The sequence below is a fragment of the Copadichromis virginalis genome, linkage group LG4 (genome assembly GCF_057382275.1).
Source record: "Copadichromis virginalis isolate Kocher_CV1m ecotype Utaka linkage group LG4, C_Virginalis_male_GT1.1, whole genome shotgun sequence".
NCBI classification, from domain to species: Eukaryota; Metazoa; Chordata; class Actinopteri; order Cichliformes; family Cichlidae; genus Copadichromis; species Copadichromis virginalis.
In genome coordinates this window covers 35,950,065-35,962,471 of record NC_140621.1, presented here as the reverse complement: position 1 = coordinate 35,962,471, position 12,407 = coordinate 35,950,065, and the positions used below count along the sequence as shown (strand labels likewise).

Here is a 12,407-nt window from a genome sequence, read left to right as displayed (position 1 = left end):
ATTTTTAAAGTTAGGCGTACCGGTGCGCCCATGTCAAAAAGTTAGTCTAGAGCCCTGTATTAACGTTTTCATCATGAGCCAAAACTCTGGCCTTGATTATTTTTTAATTCTACGTAAGTTTAGTCTCTCGGCTGTGGGTTTATACCAAGCACATGACCAAAGAGCTTGTATTAGTTATGTTCATACAGATTTCCTGTTGGATCGTGTTCAGGCGTGTAAGATAACGTGTCCAAGAACAGCGTCCCAGCTTTACTGTTTAACATCGGGCTGGATTCAGTTTAACTCTCAAGTGACTGAGTGCCATCAGCTGTTCGATTATGTGTCTCTGTTGGTGTGTTTAGCAAAACCTCATTTTCTGTCAGCTTCTTTTCCTGATTCGTCGTTTTCTCGCTGCGATGCTGTGCGACTCTAACTGTGTTGCTCTGTGTTCTCTCTCTGCAGCTGGAAGAACCACTACCAACGAGGAGCTCGAGGACATGTTGGAGAGTGGCAAGCTGGCCATCTTCACTGATGATGTAAGCAACGCACCTGAGCCCACCCGGCTTACGTTACCTGTGCCGTTCTGCATCCCGGCAAGTGTCTGGGATGCAGAACGGCCACGAGGTGCGCTGAGACATCAAGCGAACACGGCCACTGTCACATGACAGAAAGGGGACGGAGGGGGAGGGGTATGATGGGAGCTGCAGAGGTTTTTAATTTGAAGGAGTTGTGTCATGCTATTCCTGCTCCTTCAAATTAAAAGCTCCCATGTTTGCTGGTGACTGTAACTGAACACTGAGCTGCCAATCAGCACTGAGCTCGTCTGGTTGTGACGTCACAGTATAGTGACTGGGACACCAGAGGAGCTCAGGAAGAAACAGACTGACAGCAGTTGTTCGGTTACAGCAAAAAGGTAAGTCATTCTGAAAGGACTGGAGGTCAGAGGTCACAGCTGTATCCAGCATGTGCTGTTAGAAGGTTTAACTGCTAAAATCTTTCATTTAGTATGAATTAAATCGAAAGATTTAAACTGCTTTCACCCTCCCAAGGTACTTCAGCTCTGCTTTCTATTTAACTGCAAGTTGACATACTTCAGTACAGCTCAAAAATTTCAAATTAAAAGCCTTTCAGGAATTCAGCAGGCACAGACTTTAGCACTGAAAAGGTTTAATTTGAATCAAAGTTTAGAGTTTCCCTCAAGAAGAACCAAAAGAGAGTCTAAAAATATTTCACATAGTTGCACTTTTTCCACAATAAAACCATCTGAAAGGAAGATCCTATTAGTTTTACTTATCCATCGAAAAGCAGCTGAAAAATACTTTATGCTCAATTTTTTCACAAAAAATGGTTGATATGATTTTAATTTGAAAGATTGATTTGAAATATTGTCAAGAGATTTTTAATTGTATTGAAATTAATATAAAATGTAATTTTAATTTAATTTAATCTTTAAAAACATTTATGCATTTTTTTCTAAACAGAACCAGTTTAATAACTTCTATAAATGAAAACATGAGAAGAGTAGAAGATCTTCGATTCTTGACTTCATTTGTACGACTTCACTGATATAAAAAATCTGATGACAATAAATATGGAGAGAAAATTAAAAACAAACAAAAGAACAAGCAAATCAGAGTGGTGGAAAAAATCACAATTACTCCATCGCTGCTCAGAGTTGTGACCTGTGTGAACCTGCCTCGCAGATCAAAATGGACTCTCAGATGACGAAGCAGGCCCTGAACGAGATCGAGACCCGGCACACTGAGATCATCAAGCTGGAAAACAGCATCCGTGAGCTGCACGACATGTTCGTCGACATGGCCATGCTGGTCGAGAGCCAGGTGCGTCCCGTGATGCAACAGGAAATTCATGCAGCCCGTCAAAGGGCTGCCATGGGGCGGTTCAAGTTAAATTCTGCCTCCCGTGTGTTTTTTTAGGGCGAGATGATTGACAGAATCGAGTACAACGTGGAGCACTCCGTCGACTACGTGGAGCGAGCCGTCTCCGACACCAAGAAGGCCGTCAAATACCAGAGCCAGGCTCGCAAGGTAAGGAATCCCGGATGAGCCCCCATTTGTGTTATGAGCGAGATGATGTGTAATTTTGTGCGCTCAGAGTTGCCCCCTGCTGGACGCTACATCCAGGTGTTAAGACTTTTGACATCTTTAACCACCGCTCTGTTTTCTGTCGTCGCCCCGCAGAAGAAGATCATGATCATCATCTGCTGTGTCATCCTCGGCGTGGTCCTGGCGTCGTCCATCGGTGGCACGCTGGGCATGTAACGCGCTCCGCCACCTGCTGCCGTGACGACCGAACACCGACTGACCGACCGACAGCCAGCAGAGAAAAGAAACACCAACGACGACACAAAAACTTGAAACACAAATGCAAGACAGATAACCAATCAGCTAGGAAGAGATAACGACCCAATCACAGATAAGAGGAAACACCACGGGTTCGGGTGGGGTTCAAAAAACAAGAAAAAACCACGAGAAAACACCATGACATCATAGCTGACTGACTACACTACATATACAAAAGAGGGTACAGATAAACCTATTTATTACAGATGTACATGTAAATGTATTGAACATGAAGCAACACGTGGGTTAGCTACCTGTAAAAACTGATGACCTATAATATGGCATTTACTTGTTTGTTTGCTTGTTTTGCCTCTTTTCTTATTTTTTAAAAGTTTCTTTCGTTTTTCCGGAGTCTCCGAGGACAGTGACGGCGACGGCTGCCGGGTGGGAGTTCTGCCCGTCGAGGCTCCGGAGCTTAGCGCCTTTGGGAACGAGCTCAGATAACAAAATAAAAGCCCAAAAAAAAAGAGAGAGAACATGTTTCTATCACATTCTGGAACCCTGGAGCGTTCCTGAGCTGCGCCCTGGAATACTTTCTGTTCCAGAGCGCAGACGGGAACAAGCAGCCGAAGGTTCCGGAATGTCAGCCTGCAGAACGAGCACCCTCCGGCTTTGGCAGAACACGCTCCGCCCCCTTGTTGCTAGGAGGGGTTTCACCGCTGCCTCTTTAGACCACCTCTCATTGGTTGCTCACTCCTGGCGTTCACCTCAGTCAGCCAATGAAATTAGCTTAACCTGGCGAAGCCCGGCCTGCCACACGTTATTTAGGACGCATCAAGGACGTTGACCGTGACACGCTTCCCTCTGAGTTCGGGGGAGGGAGGAGTGTCCGCGGCAAGAACCTCCCCTTTTCGTCACACCTATCCAACCAAAGAGCCGGGGAGGGCCTCTGGTTGTCAGGCTGAATTTGATTGGCCGGCGGCAGAAAAGACCGTGACGTTTGACTGACAGGTGAACGATGGGGAAGGAGGGTTCGGACGAGCAAGAGTCAGTCTATGCAGTTTAGAAAACCACGCCTCCCCGTCACTGGGACAGCCAATGAGGATTGGGCATTTCGGTGATCTGATCAGGTCCGCGGTCGTCATCTCGAAGCTGTCACATCTGTTCTTCCGGAAGATCCTAAAAAATGAAGAGAACGCATTAAAAAGTAAAGAAGAAAAACAAATGTAACTACAACACTAAGAAGCGCTGGTTGCCCTGGTTACCTGAGTGTCGCGGTGATATCGTTGCTTTCCCGTTTCTTGATGGGGAACGTTTGTTGCTTCGTTGTTTCCGTGGTGCTGCTGTTTTGGTGCGTGTGACGCGTCCCGTGACGTATCGGCCTGACACGATTTAGCTGTTAATGTTTAGTCTGTACGTTTTAAAGCATTCGCCCAGATCCTACCTGCAGCCCCGAGTGTGCGTGCGTGTGTGTGTGCGATTTTTCATCCACGCTGTGTGAGCGCATGAGTTGCACAGGTGCTACTGACCAGCAGAAGGTGTTCCTATTGGTGGATTTTCTCTGTGGAAGGTGGAACATGTGACACGCATACATTCATATAAATTCCCAACATATGCTGCATTCAATTGCAACCGGGAACTTGGAATTTCCAGTTTCATTAACCTGGGAAGTTTCTGATTAATATGACGTTGTTCATGAGTTCAAATCAGTTCTGAACGCCTTCGTCTGCTTTTACGTTCTCTGTGGAAAAGCAGTAAAGCAAACCTGCGGGAACGTTGATGGCTCGGATGTCATTCCCAGTGCTGATTTCCAAATTCCGCGGTACATTAAATGCAGCAGCAGCTCATGCATGAACTCCATGTTTAACTTTTCATGCAGACACACTGGACACTCGCGCCTAACTCGCGAATTCCCCGTGTTACATATCGAACCAGTGACTGCGTCGCTTATAGCATGCTGTAGCGTTAGCTTGTGTTTCGTGTAGATTATGTAGAAGCTGCTCGTTACAGATGGGTCATCAGTTTTCTTCCTTTTTTAAACATTAAAGACGTTTCTGTCCAGACTGGCATCAGGACAAAGGCGGCTGAAAATGTGGAGTAGAATTTGTTGCATTAGCGGTTAGCTGAACGTCTGCAGGACTGTCACTCCTTACAGCGACTGCTGATTAAAATAGAAATGTGACGCAGCAAACAGCCTATCTCAGGACTGCGTGCTGTGTTGAAGATCGCGCCACCGCCTGCGCTAACATGTAGGACCGCGGCATTGAAGAGGAAGGGTCGTCTACGCTCAGGCTCTGTGATACGGAGGTTCACCTGCTTCTGTTGAGGCCTCGCTGGACGACCAAATACCACCTTAAAACCTCACGGTCCCCTCCTGCTCAGTGCTCACGATTAGTTTTGTTTGACGGCGTCTTCTCTGGTTTCACCTGTTCTGCTCTGGATCTTTTAGCTGGACCCTGATCGGGTTTCCGACGTCCCTGACTTATAGTTTTTGTTTCATGTTTCCTGAGAAATGTATTATTTGAAGCTTTTCAGAGACAGGGCTTTAAAAAACAGAACATGCCGCCTTTCATAACAAGTCAAAGCTGTTTTTTGCTTCCTTGCTCTGTAGAGACCTGCCGACAGGAAGCTGACATTAGCTTTCGTTTGACAGTCGTGTGTCCTCCTCAGCCAGCTCGAGCGTTGGAAAGCGGATGTTGTTTTGTGGAAAACGTGTTTTCTTACCCATCACAGTAGCTAGCATTAGCTTTAGATGTCTGTGGTGCCGTGTAGACGATTGTTAGGCTTTGTTTCATTCTTGGCTTCCCAAAACCAAAACATAACGCGCGTTCACCAAAGCTTCGCAGGCACCGTCCCCGCCCCGACTCCTCCAAAGAGCCCAGCAGATGTGTGGTCATGTGTCGTGTCTGTAGATGTAGGTCGATCTCGCACTTTTCTCTCTGCCCATTCTGGTTTTAGGTGTTTTCACATGTAGAGCTGTCAATTCAATATGAACCAGTGTGCTTGTTTTACCTGCGTTTACATGTCTCACGACTCCCTCGGACATTTAGAGAACCTAAACCCACGTCCCCATTGGCTGCTTCGTTCATCGTTCTTTGTTCGTTCGAGCGGTTGACGGTTGTCCAGGCGGCGTTGCAGTCGTCGCGGCAGTCTCAGGTTGGTGATTGTGGTGGATGCGAGGATGCCGTCATAGCACCAGCCAGCTTGTTGACACTGATTTTGCCATGTGTGAGTGTTTGTTTTCTGTAAAGTTCCCGCTCCTGCGTGGCGGTCACTTGTCGGGTCCCGCCGCCATCCTCTCGAAAACATGGACAAAACCTCACGAAACCCACGCAGGCAACAGTTGGAGATTCGGCTAAGTGAAGGTTCAAATGGTCGTCGGCACGTCTGCCCGCCCCGTCCTCTCGTCTCTTCCTGTCGTGCTGTAGATGTTTGGTTGTACAAAAAGATGGCGCAGAGGGTCGGAGTCTGCCCCCTCCCTTCGCCCTGCAGACCCCGCCCATCCCACTGTGTGTACTACTTATAATAATGGTAATAAAAAAGGCATGCAAAAGCGTTGTGGAGTTTGCATGATGGTGTTTTTTGTACCCCACCTCCCCGCCTCACCCTTCACGTCGTGCACTTTACCGCCAATCAGACCCCGTTTGGTTTCTATGGAAACACTTCACAGTTACTTTCGTTTGTGACGCGTCATTTTTACGATGTTTTCTTCAGAGACCGGTGTGATGTTTAAATAAATGTGAAAGGTTAAATTCCCATCCCACGAACTCCAGCCCTCCCGCCGGGTTCGGACGCCTCCGTCACCTCCCGATGTCTGCGTGTTCGCTTCCACTGTTGCATTTGTGTGTGTGCGTGTGCGTGTTGAAGCAGCACGAGTGTGTTTCAGTGTGCGAAGCGTCCAATCGCAGGTGGGCGGGTTGCAGCAGGTTTCAAAATTCCACTTTTTTTTTTTTTAGATTGCGACAGAAGCGAGGAGAGAAGCTTGCAGACGCCATGATCACTGTTACCGCCGTGGCGTTGATTCGATTCAGACCAAAGCATTTCCGCCCTCCCCTCCAAATGTTCGCCGCTAATCTCAAAGAGCACAACGCGAGTCGAGTTTACAAACAGAGAATAAATATACAAATAGAAAAGCCCCACCCCCTCCACTGCCATCAATCAGACCGACCCGCCTCTCTCCCTCCACCTTCAGAGTCCGAACTGAAAACATGACACATCCGTGAAGTGAGTCCCAGTTGGTTTGCGTCTTCACGCTGCAGGATCAACGCTCCTCTGCAGGGTTACAGGCCACGCCCCCACATACCTCCGAACAGCCGGAGAGAGAAAGTTAAACATCAGCAGATTTGGTCAAAGGTTGATCTCAGATCCTCCAGCGAGCATTCTTCCTGTGCGAGAGGCCGACTGCAGTCGTGTGACATCACATGTGTACGCAACAAAAATACAAACAAACATAAATCTGAGTCACATCTGGATGTTCGCCGCCGTTCAGCCTTTCGGTTGTTTCCATTTCTGACAGAGCGGGCGCACAACGCTGGAAAAAATCACGTGAAGAGAGTTTGAGCGCGACACGCAAGACGCCATAGCCTGACTCGCCGTTAGCCGTTAGCCCGTGTGGGAGTAATGCGGTGTGGGCCGACCCTGACTTGGGGGTCGCGTTCCAGCGCTCTGCGGTTATTTCTGCACGCTGACTCGTGAGCACAGCGGCGTCTGTCTTTGCCGCTTCGTCGCTCCTCCGCTGTGGCGCAGTTAAGCCGCCTCCACGCTGATTTTTGTCTTCCTGAAACTATTGTGAAAAACCAAAACGTGCTCGGCGCCCCGCTCTGGGTGATGACATCACAAACATGTTCAGTGTTCTTTATTTGGCGCTCGCGCTCGTCCCGTTGCTCTCCGACAGTATTCACTTTAAACAGTGTTTATGTTCTCTAGTGGGAGGGGTGGGAGGGGTTAGGGGAGGGGCAATAGAGACAGACCACGCCCACAATCACCCCTGCCATAACAAGTAGGAAAGACACTGAAATAACATCGTTATCCTCATTATTACTGTTGTTATTACTATGATTATTACCAAACAGACAAATAAAGATGCAGTAAACATTTGCAAAAACCCGGAGGGAGACAACGTGATCGAATCAACTTTAAAAATGGAGGTGATGACGATTCTATAATAGCAATGATTTAAAGAAGTACAAAGGAGTTATGTTATCATAATAATAGTAGTCATATTGAATATTGAATGCTCGCAATTTTGTCAAACTGAAACTGGATTCTTTGTGTTATGTAATTATTGTAAATAACTTCAAAGAGAGAAAAAATGACTTGCATGTCTATGTATAAATCTACTGAGATATCTATTCCCGTCAAAGTCTGCACGTAGGCCGGCCTCTGTCCTCTTTCGCCTCTTTTGCCCGCCCTTGCTGTGGCGCCCCCTCTGTTTGTACCGTGCAGCTGAGTTGCGACAGCAGAGACTAGGAGAAACTTGGCTTCCTATTGTCGCGTCTGCACACGCTCAGTTCAGAAGCTGTGTCTGCGCCCACCTGTGGATGGAGAAGGCACGGCGGTGTTTTTAGTAGCAGGACGCCCGCTGAGCGGTGCCGCCGTCCCTTTGAGTGCCCGTGTCTCTTAGTTTCTTTCTGAAGGAGCGAATGAAAACACCACACAGGTTTTTGCGGCACAAATGCAGCCACGCCTCCATCTGTTACCCCAGGTCCAGAGGCTCCACCCACTGGCTCCTCTGATGAAAGTGCTTCCCTCCATATTAGGAAAATTAAGCCCGCCTTCAGGGCTTTCCAGGCCACACCTGCACGTCACTTTGGAAGCCAAGTTAGCAGTTTTAAACTCTCCCTCTCTCGCCGTCCTGTTCAATCTCAGCTGAAGCAAGCTCGCCAAACGACACACCGAAAGCTCCGCCTCTTTACCTGACTGCTTCCCCAGAGTTTAGCCTGAGCCTAGGTCTAAAAGAACAGACTCAACCTGCCAGCACTTAGCCATATCCAATATCATCCTGCTGCACTGTAAACAATCTGACTGGCGAAAGTGGCTTGGTGTCACGGTGCCAGGTTGCTTACGCCCGTCAGAACTGAGACTCGGCACGTTAATGGAGTCGTCCATCTTAGTAGAAGAATCGTCGTCTCAGATGGTTAGATGACCTTCGGTCTGCCGCCACAGTCTTCCTTCTGCGTGGCTTTTCCATCGTTTAGTCCTCACGAGTTCCTGGAGGAGGTCTCAGCTCCAGACGACACGCAGGTGAAGCGGTCCACTTCCTGTGGTTTCACCTGGTGTGACGGCTCAGCGTCACCTCCACGCCACGGCCACCAGCGCCACCACCTGGTTTCAGGCCCGCTCTCTAGCCTCACACAGGCCTAACCTGACGAAGCGTGCAATATTCAGAGAAACAAGGGCTTGTCTTTATCATGCAGAGGCGTTGGCCATGGCACGGGAACTTCAGACGCCGTAATTGCGACAGCAGAAGTGTGAACCCCACCTGATTTTTAGGGCGTGGGATGAGTGAGGAACAAAGCTATCTCGGGGAGGGGGACGGCAGGTGGAGGCGGAGCCCTGAGGTCAGAAAAAAGCAAAGCGCTGAATAAGAGAGAGGACAGGGGCGCCGCGCGCAACTTTGACCGGAAATGCAACTTGTGTCCCGTTTTTTTTGTGTGTGTATGTGTGCGTAGCGTAATGTAAAAGCGATCTGTCCACCCCCCCACTCCACCTCACCACCCCAACCCTCTCCCCCCTCCAGAAAGAAAACATTCCCCCCCGACCCTGCCCCCTCCAGCCCCCGCCTCCCCCGTCCTCCCCCCTCTCTTGTACTGCTGTTGGCTGTTCTGTTTAGTTCATGTGACGTGCCAGTATTCCCCCCACCTCCTCACCCCTTGCCCACTCCCTCCTCTCTCCTGCCCCCTCCGCCCTCTCTCGCTCTCCCCCTCCTCTCTCTCTCTCTCTCTCTCTCTCTCTCTTCATGGATCTTTAAGATGACAACTCTATGCAGATGCTGTCTTTTATAAGTGTGTCAAAATTTTAATTTAAAATAAAAACTTAAAAAAAAACAAACCCTGACAGACATATTGAAATGATAACAAAAAAGAATAAAGAAAAGGATTGTTCAGTGTACCCTCGCAGCGTCTCCGGATCTTTATTGCTTTGTCTCTGTTTAATCTCTCGCACTCACCTGGCTGCAGGTGTGAGCATTTAAAGGCTTCGTTTACTGGGAAAGTACCTGCATGTCGGCTGCACCTGGGGCCTGTTCTTCGTACCGCGCTAAGTGAGTTAGCTGGATGAGATTGTTGACGATTTCGCGTGATCTTGGATCGTTCGGTTCCCCGAAGCCCATCCGGGACTTGCTGTCATAGCAACAGAGCCGTAAGCGTAAACCTGCTGGGGAGCAGGTTTACTTTATGTAAACAGGATTAGATCGCGGCCACGCAGGTATGTCCGCGTCATTCATACGAAAGCAACAGCGATATTCCACCACTGTTTCACCATAAATAAATAACATCAATGTAACTAAAGATAATGCAGCACTTGATCCTTTTATTGATTTCACACAGATACATACAGGTCATTTCCTAAAAAAGGGAAATGTACTATTAACATTCTATTACATGTATGTGATTATTACAGATGTAATTCATATTTCAGAGTAGTAATTGTAAATTACTTCGTGTAATCAAGATGAGAGACCACGGCTATAAAAGCGAAGGTGGATTTGGGAAGCCTGTCGCAGTCATATCCTGTCCGTTTACGCGAGCAACCCATTGCGGAAGGTGCAAGATTGATAAGGAGAGTCCTCAGAATTCAGCGTATATTGCGGGACAGACAGGATCCTTTAGCTCAGCGCGACAGTGTGCTCATAGAGAGATATCGATATTCCCGTGAGGGTATTATTCACTTAACCAACTTGTTGACGAGGGGGTGCAGGACCACCACCTGTCTTTGTTTGCTCTGCCCTTTTCTTGGTTGCTGTTATAAACAAACAGATTATTTCAGGGTCTCTTTCCAAGAGACGACAAGCAATATAAGTGATAAATATTACCATTCTGTAGAATATTCGTATATTTCACTTTTACTTGTTCACATGTTCTAGTGGGTCCTGTTGTGGCTCTAATGTGAAAGGGGATATAATGTAATATAATATAATATGATATAATGTAATATAATATTGGATAATATAGTGTAATATAATAAATCTATGAATAAATAATAAAGTGACTGAATAGTGGTATTGTCATGCGCTTTGGGTGCCTTGAAAAGCGCTATATAAACCCACTCCATTATTATTGTTATTATTGAATTACTTACGAGTTTAATTTGTCAGCAACTTCCTGCCAGCCCTCTCTCCTTGCTTTTGCAGCCTTTGCAGTGTTCCCTTGCGTTTTAATTAAACTCTGAAACTCCTGAAATCCCTCACTCAAGAGTTCTTGCTCTGCTGCCGAAAAATACCGAGCGCGCTCCTTCGACATTTTCGCCGACCAATCAGAGGGTTGCCGATCAATGTTTCTACTATCGATGCGTAGCCCCTGTTGGGCCACCCAGTGATCTCACATTACTTCATCCAGCTATACTAATCGTCAACAACAGGTGTGTTCGGGGAACCGGAATAGCGAGCTCAGAGTTAGCGCGATGATTTGGTCTTGGATGTTTCATTTGATCTTGGATGTAGTAAGCGACGTACGAAGCACAGGGCCCTGTTCAGCTGCTCACCAACGTCTAATCATCCAAACACAGGGCGGCAGCACGTGCATTCAGGTATGTGGACGTGATGAAGCTGAGCCTCAGAGTGAGGAAGAAACGTGATTTCAAAGACCTTGAAGGTGGCACGTGGTTGTTGACCACTTTCAGCTGATAGGTAGGCAACAGGCAGTTAACTAAACCCTCAATCAATGTGCAGAAGAGCATCTCTGAGCCTTCAAGCAGCAGAAGACCACACCAGTGTCACACTGTCATTAAGAACAGGACACTGAGGCTACATGGGTCAGTACTACAGGTAGAAACATGGGGGGCACCATCAAGAAGGCCCTGAGTAAATGTGGTTATTCCAGCTGGACATTTGTCAAGTGCAGGAGGATTACCAGGATTTATACATCAGGGAAACCAAACAACCTCTGGCTACAACACAGCAGAGCCACCTCGTCAGGCCAGGACTCTGCAGTCTGTTCACACCTACAGGCCAGTGGACACTGTTTCAGTGATGAGGATGTAACATCCTGGACAGGGAGGAACGCTGGTTTGAGGGCGGAGTCAAGGAGGCCATTTACGTGAAAAGGGAAAGACCATCTCTGAATCGAGGAGGGGCCTAAGGGTACATCTGTCACCATCTTACATGCTGTGATTGCAGCCATTCCCCAACTCTGTGAATGGGACTCATGGTTATTGATCAGTGGTCATGAGAATTTGCATATTAATGATCATAAACTGACCTCACAGCCCATTGTTCCTTCAGTGGGCTGGTTTCAGTCATTGTGCAAATGTCCTGTTTATAAGATTGAAACCTGCAGTCAGCTGAGACTGAAGACGTCACCTGATGATGACGATGTTTCTCCCTCTGAAAACGTCCAGATGAACAGAATCAGCTTTCTGGGATTCCCTGTTTCAAAGCTCAGATCATCTCAGAGTGATTTCATGAAAATGACGATGAGTTCATTGCACTCAGTCACAGATCAGTCCGACAGAGCAGGTATGGGATGTGGAGGATCAGGAGATTGTCACCATGGATGCAGCAGCTGTGTGATGATTTCACGATGATGTCACATCAACATGGAGCCAAATCTCAGCAGCTGAATCTGAGCATAAAGATTAATTCTTCATGTTGTTTAGACTCCACTGAAAGAACAGCGGAGTCCAATCTGGTACTAGCACAGTGCAGCTAATGAAATGACGCGTTTGATATGTGCGTTCTTGATCCGCAGTCATCAGCAGAGAACTGAAACTACAGATTTCCACTGCAGAGAAGCTGAAATGGAGGAAACATCTTTGGCTTGGTTGGTTTGGGGCATAGCTGGACTGGCCATCGGGCATACCGGGCATTTGCCCGGTGGGCCGCTGGCGATTTTTTGTTTTTATGGGCCGATCGATTTTTTTTTTTTTGATTTTTTTTTTTGGCAGGGTATAAATAATGAAAGGTGTTGG

The 12,407-nt window shown here is 47.5% G+C and overlaps 1 protein-coding gene across 1 annotated transcript in view; it reads left to right on the top strand.

Moving 5' to 3' along the window:
* Positions 1–9,392, top strand: part of LOC146712080 (syntaxin-1B) — a 49,435-nt gene extending 40,043 nt beyond the window's left edge. The window contains exons 7-10 of the mRNA XM_085455227.1: positions 442–515; positions 1,683–1,820; positions 1,917–2,027; positions 2,181–9,392. Of these exons, the coding sequence (XP_085311353.1) occupies positions 442–515; positions 1,683–1,820; positions 1,917–2,027; positions 2,181–2,261 (404 nt within the window). The 3' untranslated portion in view covers positions 2,262–9,392. The remainder of the gene's footprint in view (positions 1–441; positions 516–1,682; positions 1,821–1,916; positions 2,028–2,180) is intronic.
* The last annotated feature ends 3,015 nt before the right edge of the window (positions 9,393–12,407 follow it).